Source organism: Copadichromis virginalis, linkage group LG16, assembly GCF_057382275.1.
Source record: "Copadichromis virginalis isolate Kocher_CV1m ecotype Utaka linkage group LG16, C_Virginalis_male_GT1.1, whole genome shotgun sequence".
Lineage (NCBI taxonomy): Eukaryota > Metazoa > Chordata > Actinopteri > Cichliformes > Cichlidae > Copadichromis > Copadichromis virginalis.
In genome coordinates, this window is record NC_140633.1 from 39,143,104 (window position 1) to 39,164,895 (window position 21,792).

General features: G+C 43.7%; 1 protein-coding gene and 1 long non-coding RNA gene across 5 annotated transcripts in view; one reads left to right on the plus strand and one right to left on the minus strand.

The window, feature by feature from the left end:
• The window catches only part of LOC146691359 (partitioning defective 3 homolog B-like), a 217,381-nt gene that overhangs the window by 110,326 nt on the left and 85,263 nt on the right, over positions 1–21,792 (minus strand). For all 4 annotated transcript variants that reach the window (XM_085434748.1, XM_085434747.1, XM_085434746.1 and 1 more), the window contains exons 8-14: positions 21,384–21,636; positions 20,533–20,641; positions 19,397–19,536; positions 19,171–19,299; positions 5,181–5,372; positions 4,326–4,484; positions 684–813 (exon numbers count right to left, since the gene is read on the minus strand). In XM_085434748.1, coding sequence (XP_085290874.1) covers positions 684–813; positions 4,326–4,484; positions 5,181–5,372; positions 19,171–19,299; positions 19,397–19,536; positions 20,533–20,641; positions 21,384–21,636 — 1,112 coding nt within the window. The remainder of the gene's footprint in view (positions 1–683; positions 814–4,325; positions 4,485–5,180; positions 5,373–19,170; positions 19,300–19,396; positions 19,537–20,532; positions 20,642–21,383; positions 21,637–21,792) is intronic.
• LOC146691360 (uncharacterized) lies at positions 12,125–13,018 on the plus strand. Its single transcript, XR_014915584.1, has 2 exons — positions 12,125–12,350; positions 12,628–13,018. It is a non-coding gene; the product is annotated as an uncharacterized LOC146691360 (long non-coding RNA).

Genomic DNA, 21,792 nt, shown 5'->3' on the forward strand with positions numbered 1-21,792 from the left:
GAAGAAGCTAGGAGCTCCTGAACCTGAGACAGCATCAGGAGCGTCTCACCTGGGCTGAGGAGACAAAGAGCTGGACTGATGCTCAGTGATCAGTGAGTGAAGTTTTCATTTGGAAATCTATGTCTGTGAAAGGTGTTTTCATCTTTTACTTATTTCCTGTTTTATTTTGATAGTCTCCTGTCTCGTGTGTTGTATATAGCATCACTTCCTCTGTGTTGTTTCCTGTTTGATTAGTTTCAGGTGTTTCCACAGTCGCCCTCCCGTGTATACACAGTCGCGGTCTCCCTTTGTTCGCTGTCAGATTGTGTGTTTGTGATCCCGTTCAGTTTGTCAGGCCTTCCTCCAGAATGAAGGTTCCTCTTTTGTTTATCCAGTTTGCTTCAGAAGTCTACTTTTGGGTCCAACTCACCACAACAACATGGCAGAGTTCTGATTTTTTCCTGTTGAGGTCTCTGCATTTAAACGACCCAGCGGCCCAAAGCCTCACAAAACAACCGCTCTCATATCAAACTTTAGGACAACAGACAAGGACAAACAAACAGCTTTCAGAAGTGGGTGGCAGCACCCAGATCCACAGATGAATCGTCTGCATTGTTGTCGATGCTACCACGTTTGGTGCTCGCAGCAGCAACAAGGTCAGCGCCACATGATTGAAGGGCAGTTATATAACATGCTAAACTCACCGTTAGATGCATAAATGGCGTTGGTCACCAGAGGGAGGTGAACGGTCAGGCGACCGTTCATCGGGCTCATCGGTGCAGAGAGGCCAGAGGAGCTGTCAAATGAGCGACTGGGGGATCCACCGTGTTGATCCTGAAACGGGAACAAAGACCGCTCAACACTTTCAAAATAAAACAAAAAGGAGATGTGAATCATACTTTGTTGGATGAAGTCTGGGTGACGTGCTGGATTCTACTTGTTTTGCATGTGGACTGCATTTAAACGGAGAGACGAGCAGTAGTGTCTGAGAGGTTTTCAAACACAATAAGACGCCGAGTGAAGCGAATCCGAGGGAGACACTCGAGAGACAGTACAGGGTCAAGGTGACGGAGGGGACTGCATTTCCCATGCCCCCACAGGGTTAGAAGCACCTTCAGCACTGCTTCCTCTTTCAGTGTGTGGCACTGAAACCTCGATTATACGCTCTGCCGCCGCGAGTCCGCTCGAGTCCCGGTGACGTAAATTTCATCATCACATGGTGAGCGCGAGGGTCCGTGTGGATGTGTGTGCAGAACATTACAATGCACCAACTATGCAGCAGACTTGAAGGGGACAGCGAAGTGTAACAGGAAGGACTGCGGGGCGGTCGGGTCTCCAGCGGCGCATGATGGTGGGATGACACTGTCACACCTCTCCCCTCAGAGAACGGCCCTCTGAGGGCCCTGCGCTATCAAACAAAGCATTGATTATACTGTCGATGTGTCTCGTTGTGCATGTATTATTTCTTTAGGAATTGAATTTGCATTTATTTGTCATTTGTGTTTGGGTGCAGAAAACTCTCTGGATTCATTAACATGCATGCATATGTATGCTGCTGCTGCTTTGAGATTCAGTGTACTCTGTTTCTTTGCTGTATTTGCCCCCTCTGCGTTGGATAATCCCCGCTCTCAAACAACAAAGGAGACATAACAACGCCCTGTGTGCAATAAATCCTCCTTGTTGTCCTACTCTTGACCCCACACCCGGCCCAGCCTCCTTCCAACTCCAATCCAGCCTATGCATCCAGCAGGCCCCCTTCCTGGCTCCCCCCAGCATGCTTCCCATTAGTTAGTATTACAGTGCAATCAGATTTCTCCTGAATGCTGGAGATACACAAACATGCATCACCCTATGTCTGCGTTCTCTGTTTATTTTCATCATTAACTCCAATAATCATCAGTAACAAGACGTCGTCCACCTCTCTGAATATGAAACCATTAGAAACCGACTTTGTTCACTCTGCTAAAGTAGAAAAACACGGCTCACAGTCACACGGCACTTACACCACGGCCTCATTTTCTGTGCTCGTGGTTGTTTTTTCTAAGAAAGACTTTCCAAGGATGGGAGGAGCGCTGCTCTACAAACAGCATTTGAGCCAAACGGGAAAATCAAAGGACTGAAAATCAGGTGACATTCACTGCATTGAGTTGCAGGTTTTTGGCGTTGCTGTTATTCTGCATGATGAGCACCAACAGCAAGAATCAACGGGGTGGATGTTTAAAACCTGCTTCTTGTTTTTTTGGGACATCAGAAGGACCGATGGTCGAGAACAACGTTCCCGCTGAACCTGCAGAAGCATAGCGATGCAGGCAGAAGCTGTTTGGATGGGTCCTGTATTAGACGAGCAGCAGAAGTGAGAGATTAGAGAGAGACAAACACAGCCAGAAGAACTGAGGGAGAGAAAATTACACGATTCAGGGAGGGGAAGATATAGCGCTGCACTTTTCTAACACTGAAAAGCATCAATGTTGAGTCCAGAAAAAGCTTTTAAGGTACAGTCTCTTATCTATCTATCTATCTTTGATGCATCTCACTACTTTCCTCATCAGGTGATTGACAGGGAGGATGGCCTAAGCCCAACAAGCCCAATCACACGGCTACATGCATGCATGAAACCAGCTTCCAGTTTATCCAACTAATGCACTAAATCCCACCTTAACAAGGCTGTTAACTGATATAAGTCCAGTTTATTCATTTAAACTGCATCTGTGGCTCTAAATACACACACCTTCTCTGAACGGCGTCTCTATGTGTTAATTCGTGTCTCTGAGTGTGTGTTTGGGGTGCCTGTATGTGAGCACACTGCACAGCGTATATAGCTTTTTCAATAACCAGCAGGTCATCCGAAGGGTCATCCACACTTGAGCCCACAACCCTGGCTTTGTGCGTGCAAGGATTTCTACAGACGGACTACAGAGCCGCGGAAAAGGCACGGGCTGAAAAGCAGGCGAGATGAAAAGCGTCTCTTTCTCTTATAAAGAAAGGAGATACAGCTGAGTCAAGAACGCTCTGTCACACACACACAAACGCTCTTTTGCTGCTGCCTCTGAAAGCAGAGAAGACACAGTGTGAGGAATGCAGGGGCTTTCAAACGTGGTGGAAGGCAGAGATAACACACAAGATAAATATATTACCCAGACATTTATATGCAGTCATGTGAAAAATGAAGTAGACCCAAAGATTCAGTCGCCTGTAGCATCACCTTTAGCTGCAACAGCTCGAAGTCACAGTTTTCTGTGGGATTTTGTCGTCTCTCGCGTGACTGTGGAGGAAATGTTGCATCGTGCTACAGCGTTTCATTGCATTGAGGTCTGCAGTCTCAAAGTTGTCTCAGGGGGCTCAAGCGGCACATCGGACACCTCATGCTGTCAGCACGGTGGAAACTAGTTTGGACCAAGCTTTAGATGTCAGACACGAGGCCTCACGTTTGCCTCCAGAACACTGTGGTATACAGAGGACGACTCGATGGCGCCGTGGTGTCCAGATCACCCCCCTCCACCACCGTGCTGACAGCATGAGGTGTCTGAGGTGCTGTTTGAGCCCCTTGATGCAACTGTTGTTGTTGTGATTTGGTGCTACATAAATAAAACCGGATCGAAGCTGTACTGGTTTAGTTTTTTCTCTAATTATACGTTAAGTGTGTAACTTGCTACGTGAGGCCTGAAGACTCTTGGGATGAATCTGCTGGGACATCCAGGAGAACTGTGGCGTTAACACACCTGGATGCTCCAGACCAGTAAACTCCTAAAACGTCTGCTTTTCAGTGTCTGTTCTCTACATTTCAGTTATATGTTTAAGTTTGTTCATCCATGTAAAGCTTCACACCCACCCGAGAGTGTCCTTTTACCCCCAGGTTTCACAACGGCAGCTCTCTGTAACATTACACATGGTGTTACAGCAGCACAGAACAATTTAATCCCTCCCTATCCTAATAAATACAGCTGCTGGTCACAAATACAATAATTCTTTACTAATGATCAAACATATTTAAACCAGCACAAACTTAGGGATATACAATACTGTCTGAAAGAATTCATTATTGCCGTCAAGCAGACATCGTTCCTTCTATAAAGGCTTTACTGCAGGTGTATTTGCTTTAGCCTGGTTAATCTGCAGGTTGAAGCACTGAAGAAGCCCATATCCAAAGCCTTGTGAGGCCTCAGTAACATCTTCTGGTCTCTTACAACTGAAGCCTAAATATATTTATTTATTTTTCATGTTTTTACTTAAAAATAATATTAAAAGACTTGTTGATAATTGTTTTTCACATGACTAACTGCTCACTGGCTCATTAGTTTAGCTCATCTATCTATTATATAAAACGACACACATGGCAAAACCTGTACCTTTAAAGCTCTCAGCACCACCAGCTGGATGGTCCCTCTGACGTTGCCCTCCTGTGACATGGAGCGCCGCAGCGTCTCCATGGTCATGTGATTGGGGCGTCCCAGTAGAGACTCTCCATTTACAGCCACCAGCTGGTCATTGACATGCAGGCGTCCATCCTGTAAAGCACAGAGCGGTTTGCTGATGTGTGCGTTTTCTGCAGTTTGCATTGCAGATATGTCTTTGCATGAACTCTGTCGACATGCACGAACACACGCGCCTGTGAGTTAATGACAGCTACATGTTGAATATCGTTTATTTATGCTGTGCGGTCTGACATTCTCTCTTTTCAGCGCTGGCAGGAAATCACTGAGCTATGATGGAGAGCTCACACAGACGCTCGCTCACACACACCTGTGGCCTTCACTGAGTGCGTCTGTGAGGTTAAACCAGCCAAAATGACTTAAACCCTGCACACACACATTCTCAAGGCTGTCTGACTTAACGCAGTCTCCACCTCATCGACTGAGACCTCCGTCAGCTCAGTCTGCCCGACTGCATCAGCAAGATATTTACAATTCCTCTGCAGCAGGCCCTTTCCATCTATTCCTGCCTGTTTGTGCACAAACACTAACAGCTGCGCCCGGTGCGAGGGTGTGTGTGCATGCGCCGGTCAAACAGATAAGAAGAGGTCAAAGATTAGCGGAGCAGGATCACAACCAGGCCTCAGATGAGAGTCTTGTGTGCAAAGATGTCCACGTGGGATGAGGCTCCTTTTCTGTTCATTTACACTGTGATTGGAGCAAAGAAAACATCGCACTGTACGGATAAAGTGATTTACATGAGTGTATGCATGTATGGGAATACTGCGTCACCTTGTAGGCAGCTCCTCCGTGTATGATGGATTTGATGAAGATTCCCAGATCCTCTCCCGTCTCCCTGGACTTGTTCCCTTTGAGGCTGACGCCGAGCCCCGCCGAGCCGGTGTCGTTGAGGGGCACCTCAAACATGAGCTGCTCCTTTCCATTCTCTGAGACCACGCTCGGCACGCGGGACACCTCGTCCCTCTGGAAGCGGCAGAGAGTAATGGAGGCAGAAGAGGCGAGATGGGGATGATGAAGGGAAAGGGTTGGGAACGGGGTGAAGGCAGGAGGGAGAGGGTTAGCTCATTGAGCTTGAACAGTCTTCAAAAGCTAAACTAAAAGCTTTTCCACTTGAGAGAAACTACCAGGTGCTTTTGAACTAAATTTCTCCCCAAATAAAAAAAAAATGTAGTCAGAGTATAAAAGTTTAAAAGAAAGAAGCCATTTGGACCGCCTGCTTTTATATACCCACCTTTTTTTTGCTCTCAAGTCTGCAATATCAATAAAATGACCTGCGCATTTTCACGAGGTAATTGGAGAAGACGACAAACACAGAAAGCCAGAGAGACTAAAGCAGGAAGAGCAGAGTGAATATAATGAGGCTGAAATAAGAAGCAAAGACAGACCATATGCATAAAGACTATCATAAAGCCAGAAAGCAAAAGGAAAAAAACTGCATATTATGAAGAGAGAGAGATGTGTCAGTAATGACTGAGTGTGAGGGAGACTTAGTGGCACAAAGACCGTGAACAAAGACAGCGAGCAGATACTGACAGTCAACATTATGTGATGGCTCAGCGGGAGAGAGCGAGCTGAGCTTCACAGCGTATGGATGATACTGTTTACTTGATCCTAAGAGGAACAACAGGTAAACAGTAGTTTTTTATTTTTCCAGAGTTTCAACAAACACAGCTGAGCTGATGTCAGGGATGGACGGTGGTCCGACTTACTGACAACAGCTCAGTGACATTCATACTCAATTACACCTGCAAAGCTACAGTTCATCACCAGTGTTGGTCAAGTTACTTGAAAAAAGTAATCAGTAACTAATTACCGATTACTCCCCCAAAAAAGTAATCCCGTTACTTTACTGATTACTTATTTTCAAAAGTAATTAATTAATTAGTTACTTAGTTACTTTTTAAAAACACGATTTACAACCTGAGTAGGTGATAAAGTGATAGATCTTTCAGCCCAATTCTACTTTTTCTGCATCATCATCATACAAAATGTAATCAAATGGAAAAGTCTCTTTTTAAAACATGTTTTATTAGTTTTAATCTTTTAACTTTATGCATCAAGCAAACATTAAATTATCTGCAACATTCTCTGACTGGAAGAAATTAGTTTAACATTGAAACCTATTTTCTGCACATTCCAGCACATAAAATAAAATATTTTTTGTGTTTACACTCAGTCTTTCAAATAGATGCAAGTAAAACACAGCAGAAAATAAATAAAGTCAAAGACTCAGCGGTCCTGTTGCTCTATTTTCACCTGTAAAGCAGGAGTGGGGCAGGCGGAGGTTTACCCTGGTGCAGGTGTGCCGCGGTCAGTGGAAGAATCCGCGAGTGTCTCTGTGAGTTTCCCATTACGTCGTAGCTACTCGGTGCTTGTTGGAAGTTTAGGGTTTTTTCGCTGTAAAAAGAAGTTTTCTTCCCACGCACAGCGGACACTAATGTTTTTGTCACTTTTTATGGAATCAAACTCAAAGTAAGGTCAGTACTTCCACGCTTTAAACGCTGCACGCTCATACTCTCTCTGCACTCGATATATTGTTGATCTGCACACAGCTGTTGTCACGAACGTCGCACTCGCTTACGTCACTGTCATGAGACATTCTCGCAAAAAAAATCACGGTTTTAGTAACGCAGTAACGCAGCGTTCCTACGGGAAAGTAACAGTAATATAATTACCATTTTTGCAATAGTAATCCCTTACTTTACTCGTTACCTGAAAAAAGTAATCAGATTACAGTAACGCGTTACTGCCCATCTCTGTTCATCACACACCTGCACATATAACCGACAACACAACACAAACATGTCATGTTTACGCACGGAAGATCCACCATCATCCCCAGCATCATCATCGTCATCGATTGAGAGAAAACAGGAGGATGACTGTTCTTTGAATAAGTGCACGTAGGTCAAGGTTCAAGTTAAACAGCTGATAAATGTCACAAGTTTTCAATATTACAGCAGTTCAGCTGATATCTGATCACTTGTTCTCACTAATCATGGTGGCTAAAGCAACCTGTGCTATATGTCAACATGCAAACATTTCTTCACGCAGGAAGCGAGAAATCGTCCTCCCATAATCAGCGATGCCACAGTGAAACAGCCCACAGCTAAATCCACATTTGTAAAATCTCATCTGCTCCTACAGGTCAAGAAAACAGACAGATCTGCATGAACAAACCTCACAGCTGGAGTAAATCGCCGGGAAGAACGTCACACCTAATTTCCAAAGCTAAAAACACACATTTTATCCAAGCACGGCGTTTACAGATTCATGTTGCACAAATTCTCTTCATCGTTATTCATTTTAGACTCGTTTACACCAACGTCTTCCAAAAAGGACCGAACAACAAACCCAGAAAACTGGAAACTCATTCGGCTGCTTTTTGATCGATCATTTCAGGTGCAGTCATCTTTAACTTGTGACCCTATCAGACAATAAAAGGTCGTAAAATCCTGCAGCGTGATGACATCATAAATATGCTAATGAGCACAGATGTCACTGGAGCAGACTTTAGCAGCTTTCTGCACTGAGGACAGAGACGGTACATCTTCATACATATCTGTGCGTGTGACATCTCACCTACAGCAGAACATTTAGCACAATCTGCAGAAAATACCACAATACGTATGCATTAGCATTTAGCTAACAGACACACAGAGTCCAGGCCTGGTTTATTCGAATCGTATCTGATGCAGGGACACTTTTTAATGACACTGTGTGTGTGTGCGCGTGTTTCCTGTTGCATGAAAGTTTCAGTGGCTGCAGCTTTGTGTCGTCTCTCTCCATGACTGTCTATACTTTCACATAAATTACTGCATTGATTTGTCTGTTTACACTATATATCTGTGAGTGAGTCCATGTCTGTGTGTATGTGGCTCTGCACACACATGCATTAAGTCAGCCTGAGTCTGCCTCTGTGTGTGTTTGTTTGGGTCAGCAGTGTCAGCTTTAGACACTGTTTGTCTGTGGGGATTGTAGGTTTAACAGCGTTAAGCCGACAAAAAGTCCTCTGCTCTGCAGAAAACTGTTTTCCCTGCTGGAAAAACTTCCCCATCAGACTGACTGTCCAGACCTGATAGGAAGCTTTCCGACCTTGGAAAGAACTTCAAAACACCCAGAAGAGGAATGTTAGCTACTTTCAGCACATAATTACAGTGAGGATTCATTAGGCTGGAAAAGTCCATCCAAAGCAATGCTCGTGGTTTGGCAACTTTTCAGTTTTTCCGCCGCAGCTAAAATGTTTTTATTCGGCTGATTTCGCCGCGTCCTTTTTGTTATTTGTGATTTCTCACGCTCGGCACAGAACAGAGCAAAATGAATTTAGAGCAGAGGATGGATGCTATACTGCAGCATTTCTCAGATAGGGTGGGGAGACCAGGACCACCCACAACGGTGCGAGACGTTTTATGGAACCTGACAAAAATATGCAAATGTATGTAAAGATGGTTTCTGGGTGAGGAATTCGATTTCCCATAAAATAAGGAGCAAGCGCATCCTAGGAGCACGGAGGATTTAACAGGTAGTGAGATAAAAAAAAAGAAAAGGAAAACAAAATCACCAAAATTTAATCGAACATTTCTATTATTTCACCTTCGTCACTACGAGCGGCGGCTACATTCACATGCACTACAATAATAAACACTACTGCGAGTCTGTGGGTCCGTTTGACGTTTGTAGCCACGCAAAGGTCTTTGCTCCTTAAACTCTATCAAATCCATCCACTTACAGGAAAAGCTGTTTGCATAGCTCGCTCCTCGTGCTGGTCATTCAACGTTTAAATGGGTCGCCACGACGATGGATCAACAAGAGGACAAGCTATTAAAAAGACAGCTTCGTTGGTGTGTTTGTGTGTGCGTTTTTTATTAAACTGAGCCGGGAAAACATGACAGAGGGAATGATGGAGAGACGCATTATGTGAAAACGAGTGTGAACAGTGCGCTGCTTCACCTCTGAAGGACAGATGAGCTGTTAGCCAGAGCCGCACAAAGATTAAAACACTATCAGGAGCGCGAGGTAAGACGAGCGGCGATCGTAATTTTGGTTATCGGCTGTGTTTGATCTGCTTTCACACTCGGCACTATAAATTGTGCCGTTCCTCTGTCTGGGTGCGTGTTTGCGAGGACACCTGCTTTCAGCGACGTGGTCTTTTAATGAGAATGGTGCACAGATGCCCTTCCACCCAGCCATGCTGAGGCTCTGTGAGCGTGTGTGGACAGCCCCATGCCGTGTGAATCACTGCCCAAGGATCCATTTTACAACAGTGGCCGTGTACTTAAACGTGGCGTTGTGATTACACAAGCATGCATACACACAAACAGCTGAGGTAAGTACTCCCAGGGACCACACCTGACAGTAGGGGCCGTGCTTCTGACTTATGAAAATAGCTGTCCCATCACTGACCACTCAGGATGGGCTCCTGTTGTCCAACCCCCCCACACCCTATTCTTCCCTAATGGTTGGAGTAAGAGCAGCAGCGCAAACCCCCACAGCCCCGTCTTAGTGAGACAAAGGAGCATTTACAATCGTACAGCAACAGGAAGATGATGAGGAGTGACAACAAAGAGGAAGCTGTGGAGGTTAACATGTCTGTGTGAAAGAAAGGAAACCGCTTGACGTCCACGACACATTTAATATACAGAACAAATCTCTGCAGAGAGGCTGGTTGGAATCGGGCAGTGTACTCTGGCTCATATCTGCCCGTCGCTGCCGTTCAACAAGTAAAGTAATGCTGCTAATACGGATTTCCCAATTAAAGGTCTGCACATGCAGGGCAAGCAGGCATGTAGGTGATGTGAAATCCACAGCAGGTGTTGGCGGCACAGGGTTTGTTTTCCAAGCTTACAAGTGGTCACGGGCCATCGTGTTACATTACGGGTCCGCGGTGCGAGCCGGGCAGCCTTCTGTTCACGTGCCGAGGATCCCCACATGAACACAGAATTGCTTTTTGGCAACGGCCGACAGCAGAGTGGCAGCTGCCGTTTTCCACACACGTTAAAGAAAATGCTTTACATGTCAGGCTGCACTGAGCACCTCTGACTGGAAGTAGGGAATGTGCTGATCCCCGCTGACACAGGCCGGAGAGCATATCAGAGTGTAATGTAACTATATTTACCTACAAATATTTAAAGGTAGGGACACGGGGGTAACAGGACACAAAGAAACGATGACACCATAAGTAAGTGCTGTAAGTAAGTGTTTACACAGTAATAATAGAACACACATCCTGTACATCAACATAATGCAAATTAAACAAGGATGTAAAAAGCAAGATTAGTCCACTCATAACAGAAAGTACAGCATACACAACCATGAAATAACGCAGTACTTAAAACTACTTGCAGTATAATTATTCCCTGTAAAAAGGTCTTCCTGGTGTTACCGTGTGCACTTGTTTATTGAATATCTTGCTGTTTACAATAAAACTTGTAACCACCGATTGTGACGCTGAACTCACGAGGAACGTTTTTACTAAATGTCAGAGCGCGCGTGAGCCGAAGGGTATTTTCTCATATACCGTATTTACCGCACTAAAATCCTTTTATTTTCTCAAAAATCAACAGTTTGCCTTATAATCCGGTGACCTTATGTATGAATCCTGGTTGTGCTCACTGACCTCGAACTGATTTTATGTGCTACATGGCGCTCAAAAATCTGTCAAAAATGTTTTAGTCCGACTTTGCTAAGCTACGAAGCCGCACGGCTTGATGGATGGTTGGAGCATTACGGCTGCCGTAGTCAGGAGCCAGCTTCAGTCAGGAGATAATCCATCCACAATACGAGGTTAGTCATTAATATACTGCAACAACATGGGAACAGAGCAGCTGCAGAGAATTCAACATTAATGAATCAATGGTACAGAAGTGGAGGAAGCAAGAAGAACGAGCTGAGTAAAGTTTGACTTATCTGACTGTTTTGTGTCGATTAATGCGCCTTATAATCCGGTACTTAAGTTAACTTATATGCACAGTCAGAGGAGTCGCCCCCTGCTGGCCAAAAGACGGAATGCAGGTTTAAAGGCTTTAGTTTTCAGACATGGAATAAACGTAGGGGTCTGCTTGAATGAATAATGTGTGAGAGATGTGAATGACATCATCAGAGGCTGTGCACAAAGCTCAGTGCACGTGCACTTTCATCTGGCCGCGCAGACTACCCGCATGTCTGCAAATGAGTACGACCTCAGAATAAAGACCGTATCTTTGAGTAACCGCGCTGATCCCCACTGGATTGACACAACTGACATGTGCGAGTATGTGTGACACTCGTGTGCAAAGGCGTTCGAGTCACAGCAGTGTGGGCGAAAGGAAAAATGATGATGATGCTGCTAAACCTTCAATAAACACCAGCGAGATGTCACATGAGACAGAGAGCCAGAAAAAAAGAGGAAAGAGACGTGATACCCTTCTCGGCTGCTCTCCACTGGGATGATGGCAGCTCCTGCAGAGACACCAAGCTGCCAAGGAGCTTGTGTGTGTATATGTGTGCGAGTGTGTGTGCATACACAGGTCTCTGAGGGTGTAACAGATGGGGGATCTACTGTAGAGACTCTGTGAGGTCACATTGGTGACAATATCAGTGAGACGTAACACACACACACACACACAGAAAGACAACAGACTGCAAAGACTGCAGCGGTGATGGATGAGGGATTATCAGAATGAGGAAACTGTTCAATAAAGTTGTTTTGTTTTGAATGTGCTCTGTCACCAGTTGCTAACTGTTTACTGATTTAAATGTCACTGTGTGTCTGTGTGAGTGTGGAGCATCTGCTGCTAAAAAAAAGCATGTTTCCTGTTGTGGAAAGGAGAAGAGCAAAGAGAAGACGGCCGTGGAGCTCGACGAAGAGCAGATGACAAAAGCAGAACTGCACAACGAGCCTGCAGGAACCAAATGCAGACCAATCAGCCACACAGATTTCTATCCAGAGTGCACTTGTGAAGGGTTTGTATTCATATTGTCATCTACTGTGTCAAGCATACATGCTTAAGAGGTGGGGGACATGAATACTGGATTGTATTTACCACGACGGGAAGCTTTCACCTCACTCAGAAAGATGTTTCTGTTTTTTGGCTTTTTGACTTGTTAAACAGAAACGTTCCTCGTGCCACCCAAAGGTCCACTTTGATGTTTACTCTAGCAGGAGCCATTCAAAGCATACTTTTATGAAATCACTGCGAGTTTGAACACAACAGGGATTTATGTTTGCAATTTTACACAGATTTCACAGATTTGGATCAATTTACACGACTCGTCACATCCACAGCTTACTCTGGACCCCTTCGTGTTTCAACCCACTGAGTCATCTTTAAGCATCATTCAGTGCACATTCTGGAAACCACAGACCAACTAAAACATGAACGTCGTGAAAGCACGCAGCACATCGAGGCGGGGAGGAAACAAAGTCACTAGCACGCTGTCAGCAATTCCTGTAGTTTCTCTACGGCAGGGGTGCCAAACATAAGGCCCGAGGGCCAGAATCAGACCAGCACAGATTCCAGTCCAGCTCTCTGGAAATTGTGCAGAGGGGCAAAAATTTTGGACTCTTGTTTTACAGCTTTTCCTGCTGATAAAGACCGTACGCCAGAGTAATTAAATAATAGATAAACAACTATTCAATAAATGGGTCCACAGTTTTTTAATGGTGATCTTTGTACATTAAGAGAAACTTCCTGCTTTACAATCAGCGGACAGTCAAAGAAATAAGCTGCTTGAAAATTCAGATTCTTTGGAACTGAGATGTTTATGAATCCCCATTTATTTATTTTTGCTGTATCATGTTGTTTTTGATGTCTTTTTATTATATATTTCTTGTATCACATTTGATTTGAGTGTTTTTGGCAACTTTTTATTAACAACAGTGTTAATTTTATAAAACAAAAAAAGAGTTTTGTCCATAACATTTTGAAACTATGTCAAGTACTGATCATGTTGAAGAGACAGAGGTCTCAGAAACTCGTGTAACCCTATAATGCCATTGTGCTCACAGTTCCTTCATGTATTGCAGCAGCATTTCTCTAACATGTGGAGAAACAGAGACGTGCTGGTGAAACTTCTTTTTCTTACACCATCACATCTCCGGGATTAAACGTGTAGTTAAACTGCTTCACTCTGACACACAGAGGAGTTTCAAGCAACAACTCTTTGCAGGTGAATTGGACGAACCACGCAACCTTATTGGCAAGTTGTTAATCATCAGACACAGATTGGTTCAAGCCACATAACCCAAAGCCTCAAAATATGGATTATATTATGATTTCATGATCGTGCATGGCTCCAGCTGCCCTGCTCTCTGCTGCAGGATTCAGCACTGTTGCAATGAAGAAAAAGGAAAGCTGAAAGACGTTTACCTATTTTACTTTATGACCCAAAATGTTTTAGAGGCCTTTAGCAAACTGGCAAAGGGTAAACGAGGAAGTCGTCAGTGACATGCATGAAAAAATAAACTGAACAAAAGAAGGGGAGGGAGGGAGAGAGAGGGAGGGAGGGAGGGAGAGAGAGGGCGGTGTGAAAAGTCTGGAAGCAGAAAAGAGCATCTTTGTCTCAAACATTAGTTTCAAGACACTAGCCAACTCAGCAGGCGTATGCTTGTTCATGTGCAGAGAAAATTAAAGAAAAAACATTGCTTTATGTTGTTCGCAAGTGACAATGTGTGTGTGTGTGCGTGTGTGTGTGTGTGTCCGTACAGAGCGCCAGCACAGCAGGATGTACACTTGCTATACTGTGGAATGTGTATTAAGATGATTTTATTTCACAGAAAAGTGACTTTGAGTAAGAATGTGTGTGTGTGTGTGTGTGTGTGTGTGTGTGTGTGTGTGTGTGTGTGTGTGTGTGTGTGTGTGTGTGTAGAGCTGGTGTAATGTCTTTGTTCTACAGCAAGCGCACACATTAGCACACAGCACCAGATGGTGGGCTAAAATGAGACAACGGAAGAGGGGGAGGAGAAGATAGACAAGATCCTTCCATCATTTCATCATCATCCTTCGACTGTTTCCTCTCCAGAAACACAAACACACTGACATAAATAAAATAAAAAAATCGGAAACTTCAGTCATATCACAGTTTTAACAACGATGCAGGACGCTTTAGAAAATAGCTGGAACTGTGTGGAAAGAGTTTCACACGACTCCAGGTGTTTTTGTGCTTCAGATGATGATGGTGCAACGTTGTTTCTTTACATTAGATCAAGTCGAGTGATGGGAAATGTTATGCTTATCAAGCACTAAAAAATATTAAATACGTGTGTAAGACTTTATTATCCGGCCCACGACACGAGGTGTAATTCCCCTTTAATTAAGTGGAATTACAATGTAATTATATTTACCTATAAATACATGAAGGCAGGCACACTAGAACAAGGCAGGTTTGTACAGGAGTAAATGTAAGTAATATTACATACTGCATAACATCACGTATTTCACAATTATCCTGTAAGTACATTTAAGTTGTGCCTAATTTCTGGTTCTTTTACAGGAAGTGCACGTAAGTCATTCTCAGCACTGCATCATTTCTTGGAAAAACATCGTTTCGCCATCTTACACATACTTGTACATACTCTGTACTTTGTGGAGGTTTGTTCCAGGAAAGGAGATGCTTCTTGACTTTGCTCCCTCGTAGGTCACACAGACACTTCAAACTTTCATGGTATTTATTTTTTATTGTTGGAAATGCAGAACTTCAACATCAACATATGTAACGCACACTTACCCTGTAAGATGGGAAATGCTGCTTGGTTTTACCATAAATTTTCACACAATTATTCCATTGTTTCTTATTCTGGTGCTCCTGCCTTTAAGCATTTGTAGGCAAATATAATTACATTGTAATTTCAAATAATATATCTTTAAACTCCATTTAATTACAGGAGAATTACACTCTTAGTTGCGAGCAGTACTCGAAAGTGTTACCAGAGCAGAGCAACAGATAAAAAAATGATTACGATTGTAACAAAAACACCACGTTCATAGATTCTTGATTCTTTGAGCAGTTATTTTGTTAACTATATTCCAAAAATGAGGAAAAGTGGCTCCAGCTGATGCACTTACAGGTGTACGAGGCTTCTGTTTCAGTGCACTGGTGAGGGTCAGCAACGCCGTCCTCGGCCACGGCGAGTCGAAGCTTGCGGAGCTGTGCGAATGCTGCTTAAGTAAAATAACTCTCCAGCAAAGTGGGACGATCGTTCGGTTAATGAGGCGCGATAATATTATTAGAATTTCACTGTTTTAGGGGTTTTTGTTGTTGAGGTGATAAAAATGTAACCGCAGTGGAAAACACGCCGTGTCTATATGCAGCATTTATATCACCAGCCACAGAAAAGTGATCTAAAGTGCAGAAAGCATGAAACAAACACTGCTGCTACACTTACAGACAAAAAGCTCGACTGAACTACACGTTTCCCCATCAGCATCAACCCCGTCTTTAATATGAACTTTGATCTTGTGATGATATTTCTAAATGATCTGTAATTCTGCCGCTACCTTTCTGACCCGGCCTGTAAACCATCCACTCTGTCACACTGTGCAATTTTTTTCTTTTTTCTTTTTTTTTTTACACAATTTCTTTTTTTCTTTTAATTAATTATTTATTTAATTTTTTGTAATCAATTTTTAAATGTTTTTGCACACATTTTTTATTTATTATTTATTAACTATTTTATTTTGCATTAATTGTTTTATTTTTTGCACACAATTTTTTAAACGTATTTATTTTAATTATTATTTATTTTATTATTTATTTATTTTATTTTGTATTCATTTATTTATTTATTGTTGCACATATTTTTTTTTAATTATTATTTATTTTATTAATTGTTTTTATTATTTTTTTTATTAACTTCTGAAATAATTTTTGGGGGGTTTTGTTTCTCTACTGTAACTCTGTTTTTTCCCCATCAGCATCAACCCCGTCGTTAATATGAACTTTGATCTTCTGATGATATTTCTAAATGATCTGTAATTCTGCCGCTACCTTTCTGACCCGGCCTGTAAACCATCCACTCTGTCACACTGTACAATGCACTAATTAAACACAGAGACGGGCACTTTAAAAGCACTGGTCCCTTTTAAAAACTCTCACCGCTGAGACAGCGGCGCTTGATGACTACCACCGCCCTGAAATCCCTCGCCCGCATAAGCACACGCTGTTCTACACTTCAGCACATTAAAATTTCAATCAAGGAGTGTGTTCACAGCTCCATTATGCAAAACTGTAACTGTATTTGCTGCTCTTGAAAAGTGTTGTGACTGCTGAATAAATACCACCAGCTGTTAATTAGACAGAGGTGAATTCTAGTGGGGCGGACGGCCTGACAGGACAAGTGAAGGAGACAGAGAGACATTGGAGGGGAGAAAGGAGAGGGAGGCAGAGGAGAAGCTCTGAAATACTGCACATTCAAAAGGACGAAACCACACCCACACAGGCCAAAATGAGCAAAAGTGAAAGCGTGTCCCAGTTTCTGTGTCAGCAGTCCAAACAAACTCACACGTTTCTGTTTATTCACATATCTGTTAAACACATTCATCACAGATCTGTTTAATGTTTGTCTGTTTAACACTCTGCTGGTTTTAACACCACATCTGTCCTTTGTTGCTTTGATATCATTTGATATCATCTTATTCCCTTAATTTAGCATCAACTACTGAAACAGTTCCCGGTTCTCACAGTAAAGCAGGGATCTAATAAGACGTGCTGGGCAGACTAAATCAAACATTGTGACAAATATGAGGCTTCACTTCCCTCTACAGTGATGAAGGTGTAAACGTTACAGTGCAGTCCATTTTATATAATCAATAGCTCGTAAGCATTTATCTTTTTTGCTCCTTTGTCCATTTAAAGATGTGCTTTGTGGTTATTTACTTCTTTAACAGGTCATAAGAAGTCAGTTCAGTCATAAATGGTCTGAACCTTCATTAACAACACAATGAAATAAAGAGGTGCCCCTGAATCGAGCCTGGTTATGCTTCTCTCCAAAAACAGAATTCAGAGAACAATACTTGGCCTATGGGACACTGTGGGGCATCGGTGCAGAAGGACAACACTTTGGTGTTTGTGCTGAGTGAGTGTGTGAAGGAACAAGCAGGACCAATGGGAGTTTAGTTTCCTGAGCAGGTGAGACTTGAAGCTTAACTCACAGGAAAGACTATCAGGGTAAATGTATTATTTCCATCTTCAGTTCAAGCAGCCAGACGTTTTGGTTCTGATGTGTGATTTCAAATCGATTTCACAGGTTTATCAGCATTCATCTCCATTTTCTGTCCAGGGAAGCATATCACTATGACCACCTGCTCTGACCCATCCAGGGGTTTGTCCAGAACATCCCACGGCCGCTCGACTGGACTGAGATCTGGGGAACGAGGAGGCCAAGTCAAACACCTCACACTGCTGTTGACTCAGCCTGACTTGAAATGGCCAGTATGACCTCAGGACTGGTTATCCTAACCACTTCACCTGTCGACGGTCAGGATGTTGTGTCTGATCGGTGAACTCGGGTATATGGAAATCACACGTGTCGTCCCACCTGAGCGTGCACTCACGCTTTGGACTAAATAACTCGATCGGTGTTAAAGTGCAGTGTGTTTCTCAGGTTTCTCCGCTTCATGAGTTTTTCTCCTTTGCATGAATACAGCACAGGCAGACCCTCAGTAAGTGCAGCTGAACATGTTGTTGTTGTTTTTTACACCAACACAACATAAAGGAGAACATAAAAACAATGACGCACTCCACCTTAAACCGGTTCACGTCTGGTTTTTTTGCAGTATATTATTATCGAGCAGTAGAGCGATTCTGAGTGGACACGCAACAGGATGACAAGTGCAGACATTCAGGCACACATCTCAGAGAGGTATCCCTGGCAGACTGTCATGGAGTTCAGACATGCGTACATGGCGAGTGATCACATGTGCACGCACAAACACATCGCCCCGCTTCCTGTCTGCACAAACAGAGTTTCCTATGGGGCTCAGGGTCACAAGCTCACGTCTGTACGTGGAACTTCCCGGCAGCTGTTGAGGAAACATCAGTCGACGCGAGTGGAAAGAGACACAAGAGGGAGAAAGGCATAAAAAGCAACATGAAAAGGAAGAAGACGTAGGAAAAATGAAGCGGCGTTGTGAGACGGGCGGACCGGAGACAAAAGCAAATGTGACCAAATGAAAAATGTGATCTCTGTGCAGTAAAAATGATAGTTATCACCATCTGTGACAGAGCCACAGGTGTGCAGCACAACCAGGATGAAAGCAGAAGGGAACAAAATAACAAAACATTTATAAAACGAGTCACGGTGTCGAAGAGCAAATATCCTAAAAAACCATCAGGAGACAGCAAAGACGAAAAGAGCAACAGTTGTGATTATGAGCAAAACAGCTAATCATGCAACGTCAGAAAAAGATGGAAAAATAGAATCAAAGTGGTTTAAAGACGTCTTTATTGTTAAAGGCAGTGATGAAATTCAGCACAAACAATGCAGCAGAGGAAGACTGGAAGGAAAGACCCGATAATCTGAATAATATCTGCTTCACGACGGCCTCAGCCGAGTCGTCATGATGACGTTATCTGAAACACTCGGTCACATGACTGCTTAGTTGAGTAAAAAAAAAAAAAAAGGAAAGGCAATATCACTGAACAGGAAGTGTATCATCTTTTAGGTCACGCATCATCCGGGCAAGTCTGTTGATCGGACCAAAAACAACATTATGAAAACAAAATCGTTAATAAAAAGCCGGACAGCGCCCCTCTGAGCACGTCTTTCACTGTGACTGGCTCTTACCATTTCTCGGGGTAGGAACATGTCTTCCTGCCGGAGGACCACCAGAGACACGCTCTCGCCCTGCCGCGTGCTGCGCAGCATGCACACCAGCTCCTCCTGGCCCACGCCTGTGATATCCACACCGTTTACCTACAAACGCACACACAGAGTCAAGACACCGCCACCATCGTCCCCATCCTCCTCCTCCTCATCGTGTTTTCTTATTCTGGCTCAGACTGTGCTGCACCTCGAGTATGCGGTCTCCAGACTGAAGACGTCCATCTTTCACCGCAGCCCCGCGGGGCAGAATGTTTTTCACTAGAATCGGACCGGGACCGTGCACCGAAGAATCTCTGGTCACTACAGTAAATCCAAGACCTTCTGGACCTACACACACACACACACACACACACACACACACGCACACACACACAAATGAATGAAGAGGTGAATTATAGCGAGTAGCCACAAGTAACAGCTCTTGGCCTATCCTGACACAAATATCCTGTGTAGCTGCCCTTGCTTCTCTATTTTTATTCTCCGAGACTGAGAGTACAAATTTTACACTATAGCCTTCCTACACACACACACACACACACACACACACACACACACACACACACAGGACCTAAACCACTCTTGAAAGCTCAAACAGTGTTGTTGACTCAGCTCCTGACTACATACTATAAGTGTGATAATTCAAAGCCTTAAGAGATTGCATGCGTGCATGCATGTGTGTGTGTGGCTTTAAGGTTTGTGGAAAATGAGGGAGAGATGAGAAAAGGGCACGAGAGGTAAGAGAGGAATGAGTGAAACAAAGTGGAAACAAAGAGTGAATGTTCCGGAAACGGGGGTGATGAATATTAAAACACTAATCAGTGAAAAACATGTGCACAAAATGTGCACGAAAGCATTCATACACATGCATGCGTGGACAAAAAGGCCACACACAGACGCAGGGACTGGTTGAGCGCTTTATAGACCTCATTAAGTCTAGTCTCTTTAGCAGCGCTAAGTCAGCAGTTTGGGCCAGTATGAATTCATATCAGCAGAAATGAACAGATCAATAAAGACTTAATAGACCCTGAAGAGAGAGCCTCGGGAAGACGGAGAGAGGAAGGGTGAGAGGAAGGACTCTAAGCCAGAAAACAGTGAAAAAGGAAACTTTTTATGGAGAGAGAACATCTGTAGAGACATGAAGAAATATTACAGACGCTGATTAATAAAAATCCAGAGTCACAGAAAAAAACCCTAAAAGAGACTCTCGTCTAATTTTACCTGAACCTCAAACTGAGAGCACACACGACTCCTGAAGAGCTACAAAAAGTCATATTCACAGAAAAATGATGAGTGAGGCTCGTTCTGTACACAGGTGTGTCGCACCTTTCTTTAAATCGATCCTTAGTCTTCGTCCTCCTCTCTTATTGGCCATCAAGCTAGAGAGGGCGGGGCTTTTCTTCAGGAGGGGGCTCTCACTTTTCCCCTTTGGGGTCTATTTGAAAAACAAGCAGCAGTAAATTCATTGTTTCACATTTCAAAACCCCAAATAAGAGTGTGGCATTTATTAAACAATATATCTGTTACAGCAAAGTCTAACACACACTGGTCACCTTGGAGTCGCCGTAAAAGCAGCTCATAGAAGCTGCTTTAAATTTAAGATGTTAAACATCAAACAGGTGAGAAAAAGATCTAAACGTGCTGGGGAAAAAACAGTATCGATAAAGTCTGCGTACGGACGCGTGCGAGTCTGGGGAACAGTCCATCACATCTGCATGACAGGAAAAGATAATCAGCTGCTGCTAAGAAACTGCTGCCGCAATGCCAGCTGTTTTAAATGTCAGCCATGTCACCATGGTGATGCTGACGACAAAGTTGCATCCGTTTGTGTTTTAGGACTTGATCGTTGTAGGAAGGAGGTCAAAATAACACAAGGTTTGAACCCGTTTCTACAATTACAGCATCTAAAGAATTTAAAGCAACCCAAAAATAAAAAATAGTATATTTAGCACTCGAAATAACAGACCATGGGAAATATGGTCTGTCTTTAAGGAGGAGGCTGGAGAGAAGTTAGCACTCGCTCTAGAAGGAAAGGTGAGGAGACCGAAGCTCAAGCCCGGGCTGTATTGTGTTTGCCTGTGCACACATTAATCATTAAAACTGCAAACTTTTTACAAAGCGTGCACGACAGATGCAAAGTCTGTGTCAGTCTGTGGATGTGCAGCAGAGGAACTTACACTGAAACCCGGCTCGAGGCCGGCCGTCTCTTCCGCCAGCCGCACGGCTGAATTCTCCGAGGGTTTAAACACAGGTTTGGCTTTGACAGGGGGCGGAGGCTCTTTGGTGTTTCGGGGGCTGCCGGTGGGACCGGTATTATTGCCAAACAGCTGACCAATCAGACTCTTCTCATAGCGCTCTCTGTTGAAAGAAGGCACGACTTCCAGGCGTACAACCGGGGAACGCATCGCCTGACGGAACACATCCTGAGATCTGAGAGGACGAAAACGAGGAGAAAGTTTTACTTCAAAGTTTGTAGCACATTACGTGCACAACAAGTGGCACACGCTGAACATTAAAAGGAATCATGTCATTAATCACAATTACACAGGAAGAGCAGTTATCCATCTCTGACACAAAAACTAATTA